A 20375-nucleotide genomic window follows, 5' to 3' on the forward strand; every position below is an offset into this window, starting at 1 on the left:
CCTACCACACCTCATTCTAGTTACACCACCCTACCACACCTCATTCTAGTTACACCACCCTACCACACCTCATTCTAGTTACACCACCCTACCACACCTCATTCTAGTTACACCACCCTACCACACCTCATTCTAGTTACACCACCCTACCACACCTCATTCTAGTTACACCACCCCACCACACCTCATTCTAGTTACACCACCCTACCACACCTCATTCTAGTTACACCACCCTACCACACCTCATTCTAGTTACACCACCCTACCACACCTCATTCTAGTTACACCACCCTACCACACCTCATTCTAGTTACACCACCCTACCACACCTCATTCTAGTTACACCACCCTACCACACCTCATTCTAGTTACACCACCCCACCACACCTCATTCTAGTTACACCACCCCACCACACCTCATTCTAGTTACACCACCCCACCACACCTCATTCTAGTTACACCACCCCACCACACCTCATTCTAGTTACACCACCCCACCACACCTCATATTCTAGTTACACCACCCCACCACACCTCATTCTAGTTACACCATCCCACCTCATTCTAGTTACACCACCCCACCACACCTCTCATTCTAGTTACACCACCCCACCACACCTCATTCTAGTTACACCACCCCACCACACCTCATTCTAGTTACACCACCCTACCACACCTCATTCTAGTTACACCACCCTACCACACCTCATTCTGCCGGGGCGGCAGTGTAGCCTAGTGGTTAGAGCATTGGACTAGTAACCGAAAGGTTGCAAGTTCAAATCCCCGAGCTGACAAGGTACAAAATCTGTCGTTCTGCCCTTGAACAGGCAGTTAACCCACTGTTCCTAGGCCGTCATTGAAAATAAGAATTTGTTCTTAACTGACTTGCCTAGTAAAATAAAGGTAAAATAAAATAAAAATTATAGTTACACCACCCCACCACACCTCATTCTAGTTACACCACCCCACCACACCTCATTCTAGTTACACCACCCCACCACACCTCATATTCTAGTTACACCACCCCACCACACCTCATTCTAGTTACACCATCCCACCTCATTCTAGTTACACCACCCCACCACACCTCTCATTCTAGTTACACCACCCCACCACACCTCTCATTCTAGTTACACCACCCCACCACACCTCTCATTGTAGTTACACCACCCCACCACACCTCTCATTCTAGTTACACCACCCCACCACACCTCTCATTCTAGTTACACCACCCCACCACACCTCTCATTCTAGTTACACCACCCCACCACACCTCATATTCTAGTTACACCACCCCACCACACCTCATTCTAGTTACACCACCCCACCACACCTCATTCTAGTTACACCACCCCACCACACCTCTCATTCTAGTTACATCACCCCACCACACCGCTCATTCTAGTTACACCACCCCACCACACCTCTCATTCTAGTTACATCACCCCACCACACCGCTCATTCTAGTTACATCACCCCACCACACCGCTCATTCTAGTTACACCACCCCACCACACCTCTCATTCTAGTTACATCACCCCACCACACCGCTCATTCTAGTTACACCACCCCACCACACCGCTCATTCTAGTTACACCACCCCACCACACCTCTCATTCTAGTTACACCACCCCACCACACCTCTCATTCTAGTTACACCACCCCACCACACCTCATATTCTAGTTACACCACCCCACCACACCTCATTCTAGTTACACCACCCCACCACACCTCATTCTAGTTACACCACCACACCTCTCATTCTAGTTACACCACCACACCTCTCATTCTAGTTACACCACCCCACCACACCTCTCATTCTAGTTACACCACCCCACCACACCTCTCATTCTAGTTACATCACACCGCTCATTCTAGTTACACCACCACACCTCTCATTCTAGTTACACCACCACACCTCTCATTCTAGTTACACCACCACACCTCTCATTCTAGTTACACCCACCACACCTCTCATTCTAGTTACCCCACCACACCTCTCATTCTAGTTACACCACCCCACACACTCTCATTCTAGTTACACCACCCCACCACACCTCTCATTCTAGTTACACCACCCCACCACACCTCTCATTCTAGTTACACCACCCCACCACACCTCTCATTCTAGTTACACCACCCCACCACACCTCTCATTCTAGTTACACCACCCCACCACACCTCTCATTCTAGTTACACCACCCCACCACACCTCTCATTCTAGTTACACCACCCCACCACACCTCTCATTGTAGTTACACCACCCCACCACACCTCTCATTGTAGTTACACCACCCCACCACACCTCTCATTGTAGTTACACCACCCCACCACACCTCTCATTGTAGTTAGACCACCCCACCACACCTTTCATTGTAGTTACACCACCCCACCACACCTCTCATTCTAGTTACACACCATGATGTCTTTATAATTCTACAGCTGTTAACAACCTAGCTGTATACAGGATGTTTGGCTGCACCACTGCCCAGTCATGTGAAATCCATAGATTTGGCCTTTATGAATTTATTTCATTTGACTGATTCCCTTCTATGAACTGTAACTCCAGTAAAGGGCTTTGAAATTGTTAGATACCAAAATAACATCTCTATTGGTTATGGTACACCACATTTTGGTTACTACTTTAATTTGTCCATTAATCCAATTATTAGTGCTGTTATTTCATTTCTATAAACTTGTAATATAACCCTTCCAGTCATAGGTTGCCAAAGTAATCACTCATACATTTGTCAATCAGACTGCGGGATCAGGTTTAATCGTCAGTCCTTCTCTATCACCCTTGGGTTCTTCCCTAACCTCTCTGCCCCTATACCCAGACTGGAGGATCAGGTTTAATCGTCAGTCCTTCTCTATCACCCTTGGGTTCTTCCCTAACCTCTCTGCCCCTCTACCCAGACTGGAGGATCAGGTTTAATCGTCAGTCCTTCTCTATCACCCTTGGGTTCTTCCCTAACCTCTCTGCCCCTCTACCCAGACTGGAGGATCCACTGCGCCACCAACTACACCAAGGATGGTTTCTGGCTGTACCTGACGCAGATCGCCTCCTGCTCTCCCTGGATGTTCTGGATGTTCCTCAACAGTGTGTTCCACTTCATGTGGGTGGCTGTGCTGATCATGTGCCAGCTCTACCAGGTTAGAGAGACCATTGATTGGTTGTATGTTTAACCTGCATTTAGCCAGGTGAGATACGTAAAGTAAGCCTGGTCCCAGCTAGAACGACCCATAGGACAGGAGCATATATCCTGTTTAGAATCAGAATTGTCCATGGGATGCATTTACATCCTTGACCCTCATCTTGACCCTTTGTTGTGATGCCATAGATAGGTCCATTTGATTTATTTTGTACAACTATTTGTGACATTGTGTTCTACGCATGTGCCCGCCCCTCTTCCAGATTGCTGGTCTGGGAATCACCACAAACGAGAGGATGAACGCCAGGAGGTACAAGCACTTTAAAGTAACGGCCACTTCCATCGAGAGCCCCTTCAAGTGAGTACTAGCCCTCCCTTCAGGAGCCTCTGTCAATCCCTGTCCTCCTACCCAGAAATACTGAGTCCGTACAGGACAATGTTGCCTTTTAATGTTTTTTATTCCCTCAAAATTGACTGTTCCGGTTATGGTAACAATGGGTACATTCTGGTGCCTACTTAAAGGGATGGTTCATCCAATCTACGGGCCCGTTTCCCAGGCACAGATGAAGCCTAGTGCAGGACTAAAAAGCATTCTCAATGGAGATCTGTTGAAAGTGTTTTATAGTCCAGCACTAGGCCTAATCTGTGTCTGGGGAAACGGGCCCTACATGTTTGGGTGAAATTAATGTTACCTTGAGTTGTCTATGTAGGCCAGTACTGACATAATCCACGATAATCTGTTGTTTACTTTTGCTACAGGCAGTAGCTAGCATGATTTAGCATCATCCCCCGAATTCCCATTTGTTAATATTCCCCTGATATTAGCAAAGCTGCTACCTACCAAAACTTCACCTGATGCACATGGTGTACTACTTGTATCAATGGATACCTAAACACATGAAGAAGTAGTTATTAGGTCATGATGTCAACATTTTAATTTTTCTCCCTCTCCGTAGTCATGGGTGTGTACGGAACCTCATAGACTTCTTTGAGATCCGCTGCTGTGGCCTGATCCGGCCCAAGGCGATAGACTGGACCACACAGTACACAATCGAGTACGACCAGACGTCCGGGTCGGGCTACCAGCTGGTGTAGCCGAGAAGAGAGGAGAGGTGGAGCGACCGTGTCTAGAAGAGGAGGAGGGGGTTCCCCAGGGTTCAGTATCGGAGCCAGGCTGTTCTCTGGAGCACTCCCCTCAGACCTCCTTCCTCGCCCATTCAGACTGAGAAAACCAGCCAGGAACTAGCATGCTGTTACAGGACACCACCATAAGACCAACACCTACTAATAGTCTATATGAAACCACCTCCATTACTGTACCCACCACCTCCGAGCCCCTCCTGGGGGGGCCTTCTCCTCTGGTCCCCCCCCGTCTCTCCTGCCCATGGACGGTGCACCGCTGCCAGACGCGGCAGGGAGAGAGGCAGAGGGAGGAGGAGAAAAGAGAATATAAAAAAAACAAAAATAAGGAATCTTTATTTGTTTGCTGTACTAGAGTCATTATGCTGCGGTGAAGGCAGTACGGTTGACGGCAGTATCATTTGTTCCCTTATTTTTTTAGATAAATTTCACATCCATTTTTTTTATTGTCCATCTTGCCCTGCAGATTATTATTTTTGGTCTTTGTTTTTTATTGTTGCTCAAAACTCTATTGTTCCTTTTAGAACTGTGGTGGCTAGGGAGACTGGGGAAGGAAGGCCTTTTAAGGAAGAAATTGGTTGTTAAGCAGGATTTGATAAGGGATGGTTACTATGGCTTGGTCATGTACCATCGTTCAAGTCACCCTGAGGATTGCTTAGAATTGCCAAAGTTGTCAGTATGTCATAAAATGGCATTTGCAATTGTTGGGGGGGGGGTCTGTTCCCAGTGGTCTCTTTCACAAGGTATTGAAGGTGCAGATAGGAGCGACATCCTACTTATAATGTGATGCAAGCATATTTATTTTAACTCTATTTATAGATCAAATGATGTTATAGTATCATATTTTAAATTAGGTTTTTTTTATCAAGAAAACATCAGCTACAAATTGTATATGGATGTCTGACATGGTGCCCTGAGACCTTCACTAGAAAAGTCGGCACACACACACTACAAGAGTAGTGTTAGTGAGAGATCAACTAGAGTCAGGGGAAGATGAGGCCATTCCATCCCAGACTGAATGGATGGTTCTGGGAGTTTACAAGAAAGGTTCATTCCAAGTGTGATTTTTTTTTTTGGGGGGGGCTCCTTTTGTTTGTCTGCCTATGACAATGCACTGATCACCTTTTTGTTTCCGGTCTCGCCGTTACTGAAGAAATACAGGCGTACTCCCGACAAACACTTCAATGTTTACCGATTGACGGAGCTCGGGCCCAATGAGAGAAAGGTATATAGCCCGAGACCTGCCCCTTCTTCTGGGTTCTCATCTGTTATTGCTCATTACATTTCCCGCTAGTCTCTACGCAGCGGCAGCGCAAGGACGGACTGAAATGTAAAATATGTCCATCTGTACATAAACAATCTAGTTTTCTTCGTGAGTGATTTTATTTTGTCAGTTGAAGCTGCTCCTTTTTAAATGTTGATTTCATCCAACCAAATGGAAAAGAGAACTCCCCGATTATAATCCAATTGTATGACTGTAGCTTTTAGTGATGTCCGACACTGCTGTCTAAAGGCATTTTAACCCTGCAAACTACACTGCATGTGTGATGCTTGGACATGGGGCTGTCGCCATACTGTTGACCCCCCCCCCCCATCCAAGCTGCCCAGTGATAGCCATGTGTCTGTATATAGTGAATGTTCAGTATTTACAAGTACTTTCTTCGGTATGTTCGCTTTTGTTTTTTAAATCCAGTGTGTATCTTCAGTGCAAGTCCTCCTTCTCGGTCTGCAGACACCAGATATCAAGTCTGGTCCAACCTGCCGAAGTGTAATATAAATGTTCCATGCTGGTGGTTGGATTATACTGGAAGTAAAGGTTTTTTCTATGTCATATTGCTGGGTTTGTTACACCACTGGATGTACAAGATGCAAGACATAATGACAGTATTTTTTTCTAAACTGAAATCATGCGTGTCATCGTACGCTGTAATCCAGGATAACAGAGGTATGAAGCATGGGTTTAGACATCACATCGTTGTTTGTATCCCCTTATGACGTAAGAGCACGGGACGCACCATTGAGGCAATCTCCATTTTCTACTTTAATCAGTTGGCAAACTGCCACCTAGAGTGGGTTGTTGGCAATTTACCACCACCTGCAGGTATGGGGTGTTTGCCCACAAGTATAATTCATTGGTGGTGACCTGGATGGAATTATGCGACCCTTTAACTACTTCAAAATGGTGAAAGTCCTCAATGGTGCTGCCTGTGCTAAAACAGGCTTTTGGGAACTAGAATCCTGTATGTTATTAAAAGGTATATCTTGTGTGGTCATGTCTACATCAGTGAGGGACACAGTGGATCCTTTTGCAGGCTCACCTACTGCTGCCGAAATCTAAAAGGAGCTCAGCGGTCATCAAACAACCTACAGTTTCGGTTCCAGAGAAATATTCACACTAGCCTGAGTGCCACTGTTTGTACACATGCCAATTCCTTGTCACCCATTGTCATGTCAAACATGTTTGACTTGACAATGAGGAATGGAGTTGTCAAGAGCACAAACGGATCTGGGATCAGGCTTTTCACACCGGCTCTTCCAACAAATGTCATTTTTCCCCAGCTGCCACCATGTGAAAAGCACATGATCATCTACAGTGCCTCTCCGCCTTCTTCAGGACATCACCGTAACCCTGCTTCAGATGTTAATATATTGGGCATGGTTAAATTTTAATGGCTTTAATATTAAAATACATTCAAATGTGAAAATACACATTTGTGTTGCTCTCCTGTGTTTTCTTCGAAGGCTAAATGTGTTCTGATTATAGCTATCAAAACATGTCGGTTTTAAAGTTCAGCTCTTCCCCCATGTATCTGCAAGGAATGTTTCACACTTAAGTTGTTTTTGTTATAGCTTTTTATTTATGGTAAATCCACCCCCAGCCTTAAAAACAACGTAGCATAGGCACAGCGGTTTTCACAGTCAGAAATACATTGCCTTGAGGGTAATCATCATTGGGCATGCACCAGAGCACCAGCTCCCTGGCCATAACCAAATCCTTTGGGTCCAAAGTTCTTTGCGTAACATGCTGGGGACAAAGAAAACCAATGAGTATGGAAATGCTGATGCATCCTAAAACATGTCACTTTACGTCAGTCAAAGGGTGATTGCCATGGAGGAAGCTGTGTTAAATACAACACTGGTGAAGAAAAGTAACCTTACAATGCACTGTTTCCCTGTGAGCTTGCTGATCCAATGAGTTAATACACCGCAGAACATAAACAGCACAAAACGAGCCTGATCTCAATGCTGCGTGGGCGCTACATGAGACGCTACATTAAAAGCCAACTGATCAATCTGCCAGTTGGCTCTGGGTCCCTGAACATACTCAGGTTGTACAACGCATTTGACAAAACGTTTGTTCTTCACTCACGATTACACAGCGGCTCAATGGTTTTGTGCAAACAAACAGTTGTAGGACAGTTCTTACATGATATTAAATCTGAGTCAGATTCGCTGGACAAGTTAAGTGTTTGCGGGGCCGAAGATTCCCCCTTGAACTTAAATAAAAGAACCCCTAAGTGCGTATGGGACTGTGTGCGTGCGCACATACGTGGACAGCGCTTAGTCTATTGTATAGCCAAAACATTCCAATGCCATTTGGTGTGCATGACCTGGAAAGAGGAGCCATTGTGGAAGATGGATTTGGAATGTTTAGGGCATCGTGACTTGAATTCTAGCGGTTGAGATCTCAGGGTGACATGGACACAGTAACAAAGGCTTAAAGTCCAGAGCCTTCCATCCTAACCCCAGGCACACACACACAGCTAGAATACATGGCCTCCAATGCCCTCTGCTAATAGTATAATGCTCCTGTTTTGCAGTGCTTTTATGTAACAGCTAGTTCATCTAGTTCTTGTGCCTCAGGTATAATCATGTAATCTGCCTATGTTGGGTTGGGTTCCTCCGCTCTGGTGACAACACCGGGGTGAAGTGTCCTCTAGGTACAGATCTACGATCAGCTTTCCCTCCCCCAATCCTAAAACTGAACCAAGATCAGCTTCTAGGGGCAACTTCACCCTACAACGGTTCCCTCACACTGGTGACCATGCAGGCCCAAGCCTGAAAGGGAATCTAGAAACCCGATGTCTCACCTTTGCAGTAGATCTCTCCATCTTTCTCTGTCTGGGTGGTAGACTCCAGGCTCTTCCCACACTTGGCACAGCGGAAGCAGTTCTTATGCCATGGCTGTCAAGATGAGATAAGATACTACTTTATTCATTACTGGGGAATAGGACCATCATATCATTGACAAGAATGTATCAACTAGTGCGCACTGAGGACAGATTCTAATGCTTTTCATTCCCCAGCAGTATACTACACAGGCATTGTTCTAACATCAACATCAGATCTGATTATCAAAGGATTCTTGCTGTGTTGCCATAATCCTTCACATACTGTACATTTCCTCTCATTGTGAGCCGCAGAATGCAGCATAACACCAGTTTAAAGTCAAGCTAAAATCACATCAGCCTGCCATGACGTGATGGCCTACATCTGCCTGAATCCAGCCAGTCAGTCAGCACTGCAGACTTCTACACCAGCTGCCTGGAAACCAGCCCTCCAAATCCAGAGTTTATGAAAAAGCTTAAGCCAGAAGAATGTGATTTCTGCCTTATGAATTTCCTGCAGTGAATCCATCCAATCGGCCCCTTGCAATAGTAAACCCACCTGTTTTCAATCAATGGTGGTCACTACAGTTAGCTCAAAACCTTAATACTCTACATTCCCCTCCCCCCCCCCCCCACTCACCTTGCCTGCCCCCACGATCTTCTCCGCAGCGTACACTGACTCCCCACACCGGCCACACTTATCCGAGCCCCCGAACTTCTGTGCGAATTTGGAGGGGTTGGGGTTGGTGGTGGGTCTGTGACACTGGGTCCTGAAGGTGTACACAAACAAACAGCATTAGAGAAGTTAGGGGAACAAATCCCCTCTGGTTTCTCTGGGGAGCGCATCAGGCCCCTCTCGTCCCCAAGACCAAGGAGTCAGGCTTGGGTAGGTGCTGGGTAAACTCTGGGACCTTGGAGCGCTCCCTAACGAAGGGGAACCGCCTGCCCCACAGGCCCTGAATAGGAGGCTTTGTGCCCGGGGACAGTGTGGAGAGAGAAGAGGGTCAGCAGGGCTGCCCAGGAGCCTGTGGTTAGGTTACATAATGGGGCCCTTTCATCATAACAACCACCTGATGCCAGACTGGGTAAACAGCCCTGTGTGTACAGTAGATGAGGTTACTGGCCATTACCACAGCTCTGACTGACTGGGAGGTTACTGGCCATTACCACGGCTCTGACTGGCTAGAAGGTTACTGGCCATTACCACGGCTCTGACTGACTGGGAGGTTACTGGCCATTACCACCGCTCTGACTGACTGGCTAGAAGGTTACTGGCTATTACCACGGCTCTGACTGACTGGGAGGTTACTGGCCATTACCACGGCCCTGACTGACTGGGAGGTTACTGGCCATTACCACGGCTCTGACTAGGAGCCTATCAGGTTATTCCCAGGTCTCTCAGAAGTACAACTATGTAGAAAGAGTGTCATGCTGCAATATGAGTCTGGGCCCATATTCAAAAAGCATTTCAGAATAGGAGTACTGATCTAGGATCATGTCCTCTGTCCATGTCATCTTGTTCATTATGATCTAAAAGGGAAATCTGATCCTAGCTCAGTACTCCTATGTTGATGTGTTCTAAATACAAACCCTGATTACAGTACTTAGTGTCTATATACGTTTATAGTTTATTTTGACAGATGTATATGCACTCTAGTCTAATGTATCCTAGGCTGAACTCTGGAAGTTTACACAGTATTCCTCAGATGATCAGGGAACCATTTGGATAACTGTTGAGCAACTATATGTCAGTGTAAATGCACATCAGCACCAATGCATTAATAAATGAACAATCGCATCAGGTCTAATCCGACAGCTGGGTTTCCCTTTAGTCATTTAGCAGATGCTCTTAGCCAGAGCCACTTACAGGAGCAATTAGGGTTAAGTGCCTTGCTCAAGGGCACATTTACCTAGTCGGCTCGGGTATTCGAACCAGCAATCTTTCGGTTCCTGGCCCAGTGCCCTTAACCGCTAGGCTTTTGCTGCCCACATAATCTGCGATAGAATACGATTTCATTGTAACTTGATTTACCATACAACCACACAGTAACCAATGAACAGAAGAGAGGAATATGGTGTAGGGCGAAGTTGCACCTAGATGCTGATCTTGGGTCAGTTTTGCATTTCCCCCACTAATGGTTAGGATTGGGGGAGGGGAAGCTGATCCTAGATCTGTACCAAGGGGAAACTCCACCCCCAGAGCTTTGTATATACTACACACATACTCCTCTGGTTTGATCCCCAGTCTCTCTCCACGGTCCATGCTGAGTGTCCCAGCTCCCTGACCGTAGCCGTAGCCCTTGGGGCCGTACTTCTTTCCATAGCAGGACTTGCAGTAGATCTCAGTGTCGTGGATGGCCACATTGTTGCTGTCTAAACCCTTTCTGCAGACCACTGGATAGGAAGGAAAAATAAAGCTGTCTGAATGACACATTGCATTGTAACTGGAGGGATACTGAATTGTCACAAGTTTCCCTAAAAGTAATGTAAACATATGTTTCTCATCCCAATAAAGCCCATTGAATTGAAATAAGACCGAGTGAGACAGAGAGCATTCTTTCAGATTATGTGCATCAGGTACAATCTGAAACAACACAGTGATTTTGTCCCCACTACCATCCCCCTCGGGCCCGGGTCAGGTTATAAAAGCATACAGGTGAAATAGTATGGGGGCTTCCGGTTTGAGTATGTAGGAGTAAGGTGGTTCCCACACACATTTACCTGAAACTACAATTCACCTTTAACTCCAGATTAAAGTATTTTCCTTTACAATGTTTAAGACAGTTTATTATCTCTCACAACTTAATCTTCCCGTACAAGCAAAATCAATGTATAACTACCTCTGTATAACTACCATTTGATAAATGGCATCTAAATAGCATGGCTTCATTTATAAGGTGTTCAACAAAGCAAAACTGGAGGTAGGTGCATTATTAATGCCTAAATAGTACACTACCCTATGAGTCCTGGTCAGAAGTAATGCACTATGTAGGGAATAGGGTACCATTTGGGACTCAGATATTGTTCCCACTGCTCATTAACTCATCTATAGGTCTGTCTGTCTCTAAACAAAGACAGTTTTGTAAGGAACCCACAAAAATAGTTAATTTGTGGGACAGATTGTTTTTGTGCTTGCTTTGATGGCAAAGTGCTAATCCACAGCACGTGCTCTGTGTGTACACTCCAGTCAAGGTCCCCAAAACGTCTTCTTCACTGAGGAGGTACAGACACACAATCTCATACGGCTAGAAGGACCATGTCCACTTACTATTTACTGAGCTATGGGATGAGAAACACATCAATGCATTGTGCATGATACACTGCATAGATTGGTGAACTTCAGTTTGACCCCTATCATATGACTTCCTCAAAGTATAGTTCCTTTCTCATGGTCCCCATTCATATTAAAGTGAACAGAAAAGACCATTCAAGATGGAGGTTGGGCAGCATGGGTTCACATGCCCTGTTCAGACACACCCTCTAGTCCCCTCAAACTCTGATCTGGACCTCGAACCAGTTCCATTACTTTTGTTCATTATTCCCTCTAATCAAGGACTGATTTAGACCTGGGAAAGCTGGGCTGTGTTCACACAGGCATTCCAATTAGATTATTTTTTTTACCAATCAGATCAGAAAAATAACTGATGTGAAAAGATCTGATTTGATTGGTCAAAAGACCAATTAGTGGAAAAAACATCAGAATTGAGCTGCCTGTATAAACGCTGCCCAGGTGGGTGCAATTCATTGTCAGGTAGAACAGAAAAGCAGCAGTAGTCTGGACCTCGTAGGGTCAGATTGTAATACCCCTGCTCTAGTCTAACCCCAACACACTTGTAGATCTGATCTGAAATGATTGATTGGGATAGGTTTAAGCAATAAGGTGAACCTTCCACCTGGCTTATCAGGAAGAAAGGTAGAATGACAACCATATTTCTGTGGCTCCTTACACCTGTTCAATCCTTTCAGAGCTCCACAATTGTCTGGGGCTTGTTTCTTGACATGGACAAAGCGGACTAACAGGGCCACCACGTTCAGTAGCCAAACATTGTAGAATATTTCAGATAGAACGTTCCAAAATGTTTTGTCCTACTGAACGCACGCCACTTAGGCTGATCCAACACTGAGGAGAGAAAATGAGGTTGCACTCACTGCACAGGAAGCAGCATTTGTGGAAGCTCTTCCCATCACACTGTACCTCCTCGGCATGGTACACCGTCCCCTGGCATGCACCACACTTGTTACCTCCTCCCCAGTTTGGCATGTTTGTGCTATTGGAGAGAAAAATGTGCAGAGGGGATGAGAGACATGAGACTTAAAATAAGTACTCTGGGTGAAGTTTCCCTTAGGTACAGATCTAGGATCAGTTTCCCCTCCCACAATCCTAACCGTAACCATTAGTGGGGGAAATTGACCCAAGATCACAGGCTAGGGGCAACTTCAGCCTACTCTGAAAGGAGAAACAAAGGAAGTTACGGGTTAGTCCTTCCTGTCCTGTTTGACACAAAACATCAGTGAAACACCTTCCTGGACCAATGAGATACAGGCACAAGACAACAACCCCTTCTGTGCTCAGGAAGTCCAAACAGAACAACAGGTGACTGAGTCGAAGTGAGGACAAAACAATAAGGCAGCTGAACACATTATGGAGGTTTCATAGGTTCTACAACACCTCAGAACAATGTTTTTCTAGGAGTTAGAAAATATTAATTCAAATGGCTTGTACAAAACAAGTGTGACGTATAAACACTGATGTGGTGGCCACACAGAATCTACATGACAAACTGATGCAGACAGTCACGTCATCATTTTACAGACCAGCCAGCCGTACACTGGTATTTGATTAGAGACACAAAAACATAATTTAAGATGTTACACTTCCATCTGCATTCCATGACAAGCAGAGGGTCCACAAACAACCAGAACGTCCACTCTATTACTATGTAGTGCACTACTTTTGATATGGGCCCTGATCAAAAGAGGTTAATAGGATGCCTTTTGGGACGTCACCATCAAGAAAATAAAGAGTGCTCTTACTTCTTCATGAAGGAAATCACAGAGCAGTGCCGTCATTGATCAAGCATGAGGACGGATACTTTGTGGAGTTCCCACCCTCCCAACGTTATTACAGACTGCCCGACATGCCCAAACACGAGAGAATCAAAAGTTATCTCAGGGCGTATAATGTCTGTTCTTTCAAAAGAGTTTCAATGCCCTGCATCCAATATTTAAAATCAGTCTTGTGGTATGTGCATGAATAGGTTATTGGGAGTTTCACCACTTGGTTGTGCCTCAATGTTTTTAATACATCTACAGATTAGGTACTTCTTTATGAGACATGGGAGAGCAGATTTGGGGTGAGGTGTAACCAACTGAAAAAAAGAGCAATGAAACCTATTCAATCAAAAACCAAAGAGTTATTGAATAGGTATAACTTTGACATGTATGTGGAATCACATACAACCATATATATATACAGGATATGTGTGGACGACAGTACGGTGGTATGTCTGATCACCGACGACGATGAGACGGCTTACAGCAGGGTTCCCCAACTGGCGGCCTGCGGGACGATTTTATTCGCCCCCCAAGAAAATGAATACCCTAAATAAATACATTATTATTATTTTTAATTTTTTTTATCAATTGTTGGACATAAGACTAAAAACAACAGTAAATCAACTCCAAGTGATTTTAATTTAGAACATGTTCCCAAAGTAATTCCACACATAGATATATGTGATCGTAAACAAATATAAGCAAGGTTTGAAATGATGTTTTAGTCAAATGTTATGCGTTTGGGCTTCTTGCGGTCAATTTGCTGTCTACAAATTATTTGTAATTATGTTCCGCCTCCCTGACTATCTGCTCAAGAAAATAAATTGAACCGCGACTGAATTTAGTTGATGATCCCTGGCCTACAGGGAGAAAGTCTGACCTGGCAGTGTGGTCCCAGGACAACAACCTCTCCCTCAATGTCAGCAAGACAAAGGAGCTGATCGTGGACTACAGGAAATGGAATTCCGAGCACGCCCCCATCCACAGGGCTGTAGTGGAGCGGGTCGTGAGCTTGAAGTTCCTGGGTGTCCACAGCACAGCTCTTCCCCCCCTGGAAGCTGAAAAGATTCGGCATGAGCCCTCAGATACTCAAAAAGTTATACAGATGCACCATTAAGAGCATCTTGATTGGCTGCATCACCGCTCCGTATGGCAACGGCTTAGCAGCCGACGGCTAGGCGCTACAGAGGGTCGTTCATACGAGCCGCCTGCCACCCAGGACCTCTACACCAGGCGGTGTCAGTGGAAGGCCATAAAGATTGTCCATCCACCAGTTATAGAATGTTCTCTTTTCTACCGCACAGCAAGCGGTACCAATGCACCAATTCTGGAACCAACTCGACACCGAACAGCTTCTACCCCCAAGCCATAAAACTGCTAACTAGTTAACTAATAACCTACCCGGACTAACCGCATTGACCCTTTTTGCACCAACGATTTTTACTAATCACATACGCTGCTGTTACTGTTTATCTATCCTATTGCCGATAGTCACTTTATCCCTACATGTGTACATAATTACCTCATACCCCTGCACATCGACTCGGTACTGCGTGTAACGTTACATCGCTAAATTATCGTTACTCATTGTGGATTTATTCCTTATTATTTAGTTATTTATCTTTTTTCTCTCTGCATTGTTGGGAAGGCCCGTAAGTAAGCATTTCACTGTTCGTCTATACATGTTGTCCCTGTAGGTCCAGGGATCATGATTTAACCATTTGTATTTCTGTTGATACATCTCATCAGATGTTGCCTAACCCAAGAACCTAGACAGACAGTACAGGAAACTGCTACAGTATAGATAACTCACCAGGCTAAACAGGTGTGCCAATTTATTTGGAAAAGTTTAATCAACGGTCCAACTGAGATATGAACCAAACCACTTGCCTGAGCCAAGACTATAGTAAAAGTCTATGCAACAAACTAGTTATTTCACCTGAGCGACTTGTCGTCGACCCAATCTATCTGGAGAATCCAACTGTTTCACGTAAATAAACTCTCCTCGTGCCACCAATATGGAGTCAGCTCTGCTGCATAGAAACAAAATGTACCGACCTGTATTTGTTGTGGGAGAATCCTCCAATTTGATCCCAGCGTTTCGACGTCGTGTCCTTTGCGGACTCACCAAACGACTCTGTTCACGGTTGTTTTAGAGAGGGGAGTGGTTTAGCCAAGCAGTGGAGGAGAGTTGTACTGTTTTACTCATTCATTGCTTTTAACCCAACATGTCAGAAATATAGCATGAAAGAATACCTGTGATTAGACCTGTCTGAGTTAAGCCAGATATGTTTTAATTAGAATGCATGCAGGAAACCATAAGGGTTAGAGGTGGTGTGTTGCATAGTGTCCCAGTAATAGCCTGCAGAAATTACAGATCTGAAGTATACCACAGGTATGAAAAAACATGTATTTTTACTGCAATAATTATGTTGCTAACCAGTTTATAATAGCAATAAGGTACCTCGAGGGTTTTTGGTTTATCCAGGCAGTCAGCGTTGTCCTTAAGAACAGCCCTTAGCCATGGTATATTGGCCATATATCACACCCTGTCGGGTCTTATTGCTATTATAAACTGGTTAGCAACGTAATTATTGCAGTAACATTTAATGTTTTGTCATACCCGTGGTATACGGCCTGTAAAGTAGAATACATACAAGCCATCACATCACACTGAGACCAGCATGCATTACCTTAACTCTCTCACATAAAAAACACCATATTCAGTGACATAGCCTCATCAGTTTCATTTGGAAATGGTGTCCTATGATTGGTTGAAAATGTCATCCAATAGAATAGTAAGTCACATGAGTAGATGATGCATTGTAAAGATGTGATCACCTGCATAGACCTGTGCAGAATGTATGTATCTGCAATATACCACTACACTGTTGTGTACTGTAGCTGAGTTGGAATGAAGTGAAAACTGTCAGAAACCTACATGTGGATCTATGGTGGCAAGGCTGAATGTTGGAATGTTAGAATCCACTGATGTTCAAATATCTGGTTTCCCACATCATAATGGAGGCTTCGTCATGGAAACAGAAAAGTGACAGGCACAGAGGCATCTCACAGGGGAGTATGCTCTTCAGATAAGGAGGATCCTACAGACAGCCTAGATAGAAATACACATGCTTAAGAGGCAGCCCTTTGAAACGGATACCAGTCTGCACACACTCACAGGCAGACAGTCCCTCCCTCTCTACACCCACAACAAGGCTATAACTTTTGTTTTAGGGACTCTGTACTTTAAATGTTCCTGCAGCAACCGAGTAGGGGTTGCCCGTAGACACTGATCTTTGGTCAGTGTGTAATGTCCCATAAACTTCACCCTACTCCATTAGTTAACACTGTTGTGTAAAAATGAACCATAATGCTGAGCAAAGGCCTTTTCTGAGATATTTCCACTTCATCAAGATGTGGGTTGGCTTGGTGTGGGTGATATTTAACTTGTCTCAGGGGTTACATCCATTATGTAATCCCCCGCTCTGTGATTAATGTGACACACACACACACACGCTGCTAATACACTCATCCAACCTCGCTCTGCTCACATATGTGAATCATATTAGCAGGACATGGCAGTATGTTGACAGTAAAATGTATTCGTAAGTAGTAAAAGATGACTGTAGTCAGCCTCCCCTCTCATACCATAGTATCAGTGGTCCATATGTTGTCAGCCTCCCCTTTCACACCATAGTATCAGTGGTCCATATGTTGTCAGTCTTCCCTCTCATACCATAGTATCAGTGCTCCATATGTTGTCAGCCTTCCCTCTCAAACCATAGTATCATTGGTCCATATCTGTAGTCAGCCTCCCCTCTCATACCATATTATCAGTGGTCCATATCTGTAGTCAGCCTCCCCTCTCATACCATATTATCAGTGGTCCATATCTGTAGTCAGCCTCCACTCTCATACCACAGTATCATTGGTCCATATGTTGTCAGCCTTCCCTCTCATACCATAGTATCATTCGTCCATATCTATAGTCAGCCTCCCCTCTCATACCATAGTATCATTGGTCCATATATGTAGTCAGCCTCCCCTCTCATACCATAGTATCATTGGTCCATATGTTGTCAGCCTCCCCTCTCATACCATAGTATCATTGTTCCATATCTGTAGTCAGCCTCCCCTCTCATACCATAGTATCATTGGTCCATATCTATAGTCAGCCTCCCCTCTCATACCATAGTATCAGTGGTCCATGATGATAAATGCATCTCAGGGTCCGTATTCATAAAGGGTCTAAGAGTGCTGATCTAGGATCAGGTCTTTCCCTGTCTATGTAATCGTGTTTATTATGATCTAAAAGGCTAAACTGATCCTAGATCAGCATTTCTACTCTAAGATGCTGGCCCTGGTTACTGGATCTGGAGGAGTCTAGTCATCAACCAGTGGTGAGTCCTCCCTTTCTCTGAGGTCAGGGTTACAACATACCCAGAGATCCTCCCTTCTCTGAGGCCTCAGTACCCAGAGGCACCCTATCGTCAAAGTCTGACGTCAACAGGATTTTCTCTGTGTGGATCAAAGACGATGCACAATGCCTTGTAGTCAAATCCGACCTCTCAGGACTACGGTGAGAGTCGCAAATGGCACCCTATTCCCTATAAAGTACACTACTTTTTACTAGGGATGATAGGGCTTTGGCCAAAAGTAGTGCACTATATAGGGAATAGGGTACCATTTGAGACGTAATCTACCAGATAATTAGCTTGGCCTATTTTCAGGGCAGAGTCCAGCCCTCAGACAGAGGTGGGATTGTTGGACATTGTTTGGGTATTCACTCACATATAACAAAAATATTTACCCCTCTGTCTGTCTCAGTTGTCCCAAACCTCAGTGTCCTGTATGATAGCTCTGCGTCCCAAATTTGCACCCTATCCCCAATATAGTGTATTACTTTTGACCAGTGCCCACAGGGCAAAAGTAGTGATGTAAGAAATAGGGTGCCATTTGGAGCACAACCATTGTGTTATGGTTGGAATGTGCCAAGTATCTGAGATAGCGCCCAAGGTCTGTCATGTTGCTGTGTGAAGACCACAGCTGGCTGGGATTGTCATGGGTTGTGCACTTCATTTCCCCAGCTGGCACTGAGACTACGCTAGACAGCGTATGGAAAAGGGAGTGCAGTATAGAAAGGACCAGAGGAAATGAGTTTAGGAAACACACATGTCAAGCTGTCTGATGGCAGATATGTGGAGATTGGGAGCCATATGAGTTAGTGCAACCTGCGTTCTTGTTTTTCTTCACTCCAACCATCTGACTCTGTCGTGCAGTAGTTGGTCAATGTATTATCAGAGATGGAAAACTTTGAATTGAAAGGCAAACCAAATGTACAGAAAGATAAGACATTTAGTCAGAGGCACAGTTCACTGACTTGGTATGCTTTATATATGTACACTACCGGACCAAACTTTTACAACACCTACTCATTAAAGGGTTTTTCTTTCTTTTTACTATTTTCTACATAGTAGAATAATAGTGAAGACATCAAAACTATGAAATAACACATATGGAATCATGTAGTAACCAAAAAAAGTATTAAATAAAATCTAAATATATGTTATATTTGAGATTCTTCAAATAGCCACCCTTTGCCTTGATGACAGATTTGCACACTTTTGGTATTCTCTCAACCAGCTTCACCTAGAATGCTTTTCCAACAGCCTTGAAGGAGTTGCCACATATGCTGGGCACTTGTTGGCTGCTTTTCCTTCACTCTGCGGTCCGATTCATCCCAAACCACCTCAATTTGGTTGAGGTCGGGGGATTGTGGAGGCCAGGTCATCTGATGCAGCACTCAATCACTCTCCTTCTTGGTAAAATAGCATTTACACAGCCTGATTATTATTATTTGACCCTGCTAGTCATCTATGAACATTTGAACATCTTGGCCATGTTCTGTTATAATATCCACCCAGCACAGCCAGAATAGGACTGGCCACCCCTCATAGCCTGGTTCCTCTCTATGTTTCTTCCTAGGTTCTGGCCTTTCTAGGGAGTTTTTCCTAGCCACCGTGCTTCTACACCTGCATTGCTTGCTGTTTGGGGTTTTAGGCTGGGTTTCTGTACAGCACTTTGTGACATCAGCTGAAGGGCTTTATAAATAAATGTGATTTGATTGATTGGAGGTATGTTGGGTCATTGTCCTGTTGAAAAACAAATGATAGTCCCACTAAGCCCAAACCAGATGGGATGGCGTATCGCTGCAGAATGCTGTGGTAGCCATGCTGGTTAAGTGTGCCTTGAATTCTAAATAAGTCACAGATAGTGTCACCAGCAAAGCACCCCCACACCATAACACCTCCTCCGCCATGCTTCATGCTGGGAAATACACATGCGGAGATCATCCGTTCACCCACAAAACGCGTCTCACAAAGACGTGGTTGGAACCAAAAATCTCAAATTTGGACCTCAGACCAAAGGACACATTTCCACCGGTCTAATGTCCATTGCTCGTGTTTCTTGGCCCAAGCAAGTCTCTTCTTATTATTGGTGTGCTTTAGTAGTGGTTTCTTTGAAGCAATTCAACCATGAAGGCCTGATTCACAGTCTTCTCTGACCAGTTGATGTTGAGATGTGTCTGTTACTTATTTATTTGGGCTGCAATTTCTGAGGTTGGTATCTATAATGAACTTATCCTCTGCAGCAGAGGTAACTCTGGGTCTTCCATTCCTGTGGCAGTCCTCATGGGAGCCAGTTTCATCATAGATACATGTGTTGTTGCATGTGTAAGTAAGCTTGAGGAATAGGAGATCATAGCGCTTGATGATTTTTGAGACTGCACTTGAATAAACTGCACTTGAAGTTCTTGAAATGTTCCGTATTGACTGACCTTCATGTCTTAAGGTAATGATGGTCTGTATTTTCTCTTTGCTTATTTGAGCTGTTCTTGACATAATATGGACTTGG

The 20375-nt window shown here is 44.6% G+C and overlaps 2 protein-coding genes across 5 annotated transcripts in view; one reads left to right on the forward strand and one right to left on the reverse strand.

Moving 5' to 3' along the window:
- The window catches only part of LOC116352762 (palmitoyltransferase ZDHHC17), a 45874-nt gene extending 38870 nt beyond the window's left edge, over positions 1–7004 (forward strand). Inside the window, exons 16-18 of one of the 2 annotated variants that reach the window (XM_031821441.1) lie at positions 2997–3154; positions 3417–3511; positions 4110–6562. In XM_031821441.1, the coding sequence (XP_031677301.1) occupies positions 2997–3154; positions 3417–3511; positions 4110–4248 (392 nt within the window). In that variant the 3' untranslated portion in view covers positions 4249–6562. Of the gene's footprint in view, positions 1–2996; positions 3155–3416; positions 3512–4109 lie in introns of both variants that reach the window. The other variant, XM_031821440.1, reaches the window with a different exon arrangement.
- A 124-nt stretch (positions 7005–7128) lies between these two features.
- Positions 7129–15648, reverse strand: LOC109880131 (cysteine and glycine-rich protein 2). Of its 3 annotated transcripts, XM_031821443.1 has the most exons (7): positions 15516–15640; positions 14338–14515; positions 12552–12670; positions 10628–10796; positions 9043–9172; positions 8385–8478; positions 7129–7318 (listed from the first exon to the last, which is right to left on the reverse strand). In XM_031821443.1, exons 3-7 carry the CDS (start codon positions 12661–12663, stop codon positions 7242–7244), a joined length of 582 nt encoding a protein of 193 aa, XP_031677303.1. In that variant the 5' UTR covers positions 12664–12670; positions 14338–14515; positions 15516–15640; the 3' UTR covers positions 7129–7241. The 3 variants fall into 3 exon arrangements, with proteins under 3 accessions (XP_031677303.1, XP_031677302.1, XP_031677304.1); XM_031821442.1 differs by lacking the exon at positions 14338–14515 and having other exon boundaries at positions 15516–15648; XM_031821444.1 differs by lacking the exons at positions 14338–14515; positions 15516–15640 and adding an exon at positions 15397–15507.
- Between the last annotated feature and the right edge of the window lie 4727 nt (positions 15649–20375).

Source organism: Oncorhynchus kisutch, unplaced genomic scaffold (genome assembly GCF_002021735.2).
Source record: "Oncorhynchus kisutch isolate 150728-3 unplaced genomic scaffold, Okis_V2 scaffold3975, whole genome shotgun sequence".
Classification (NCBI taxonomy): Eukaryota; Metazoa; Chordata; class Actinopteri; order Salmoniformes; family Salmonidae; genus Oncorhynchus; species Oncorhynchus kisutch.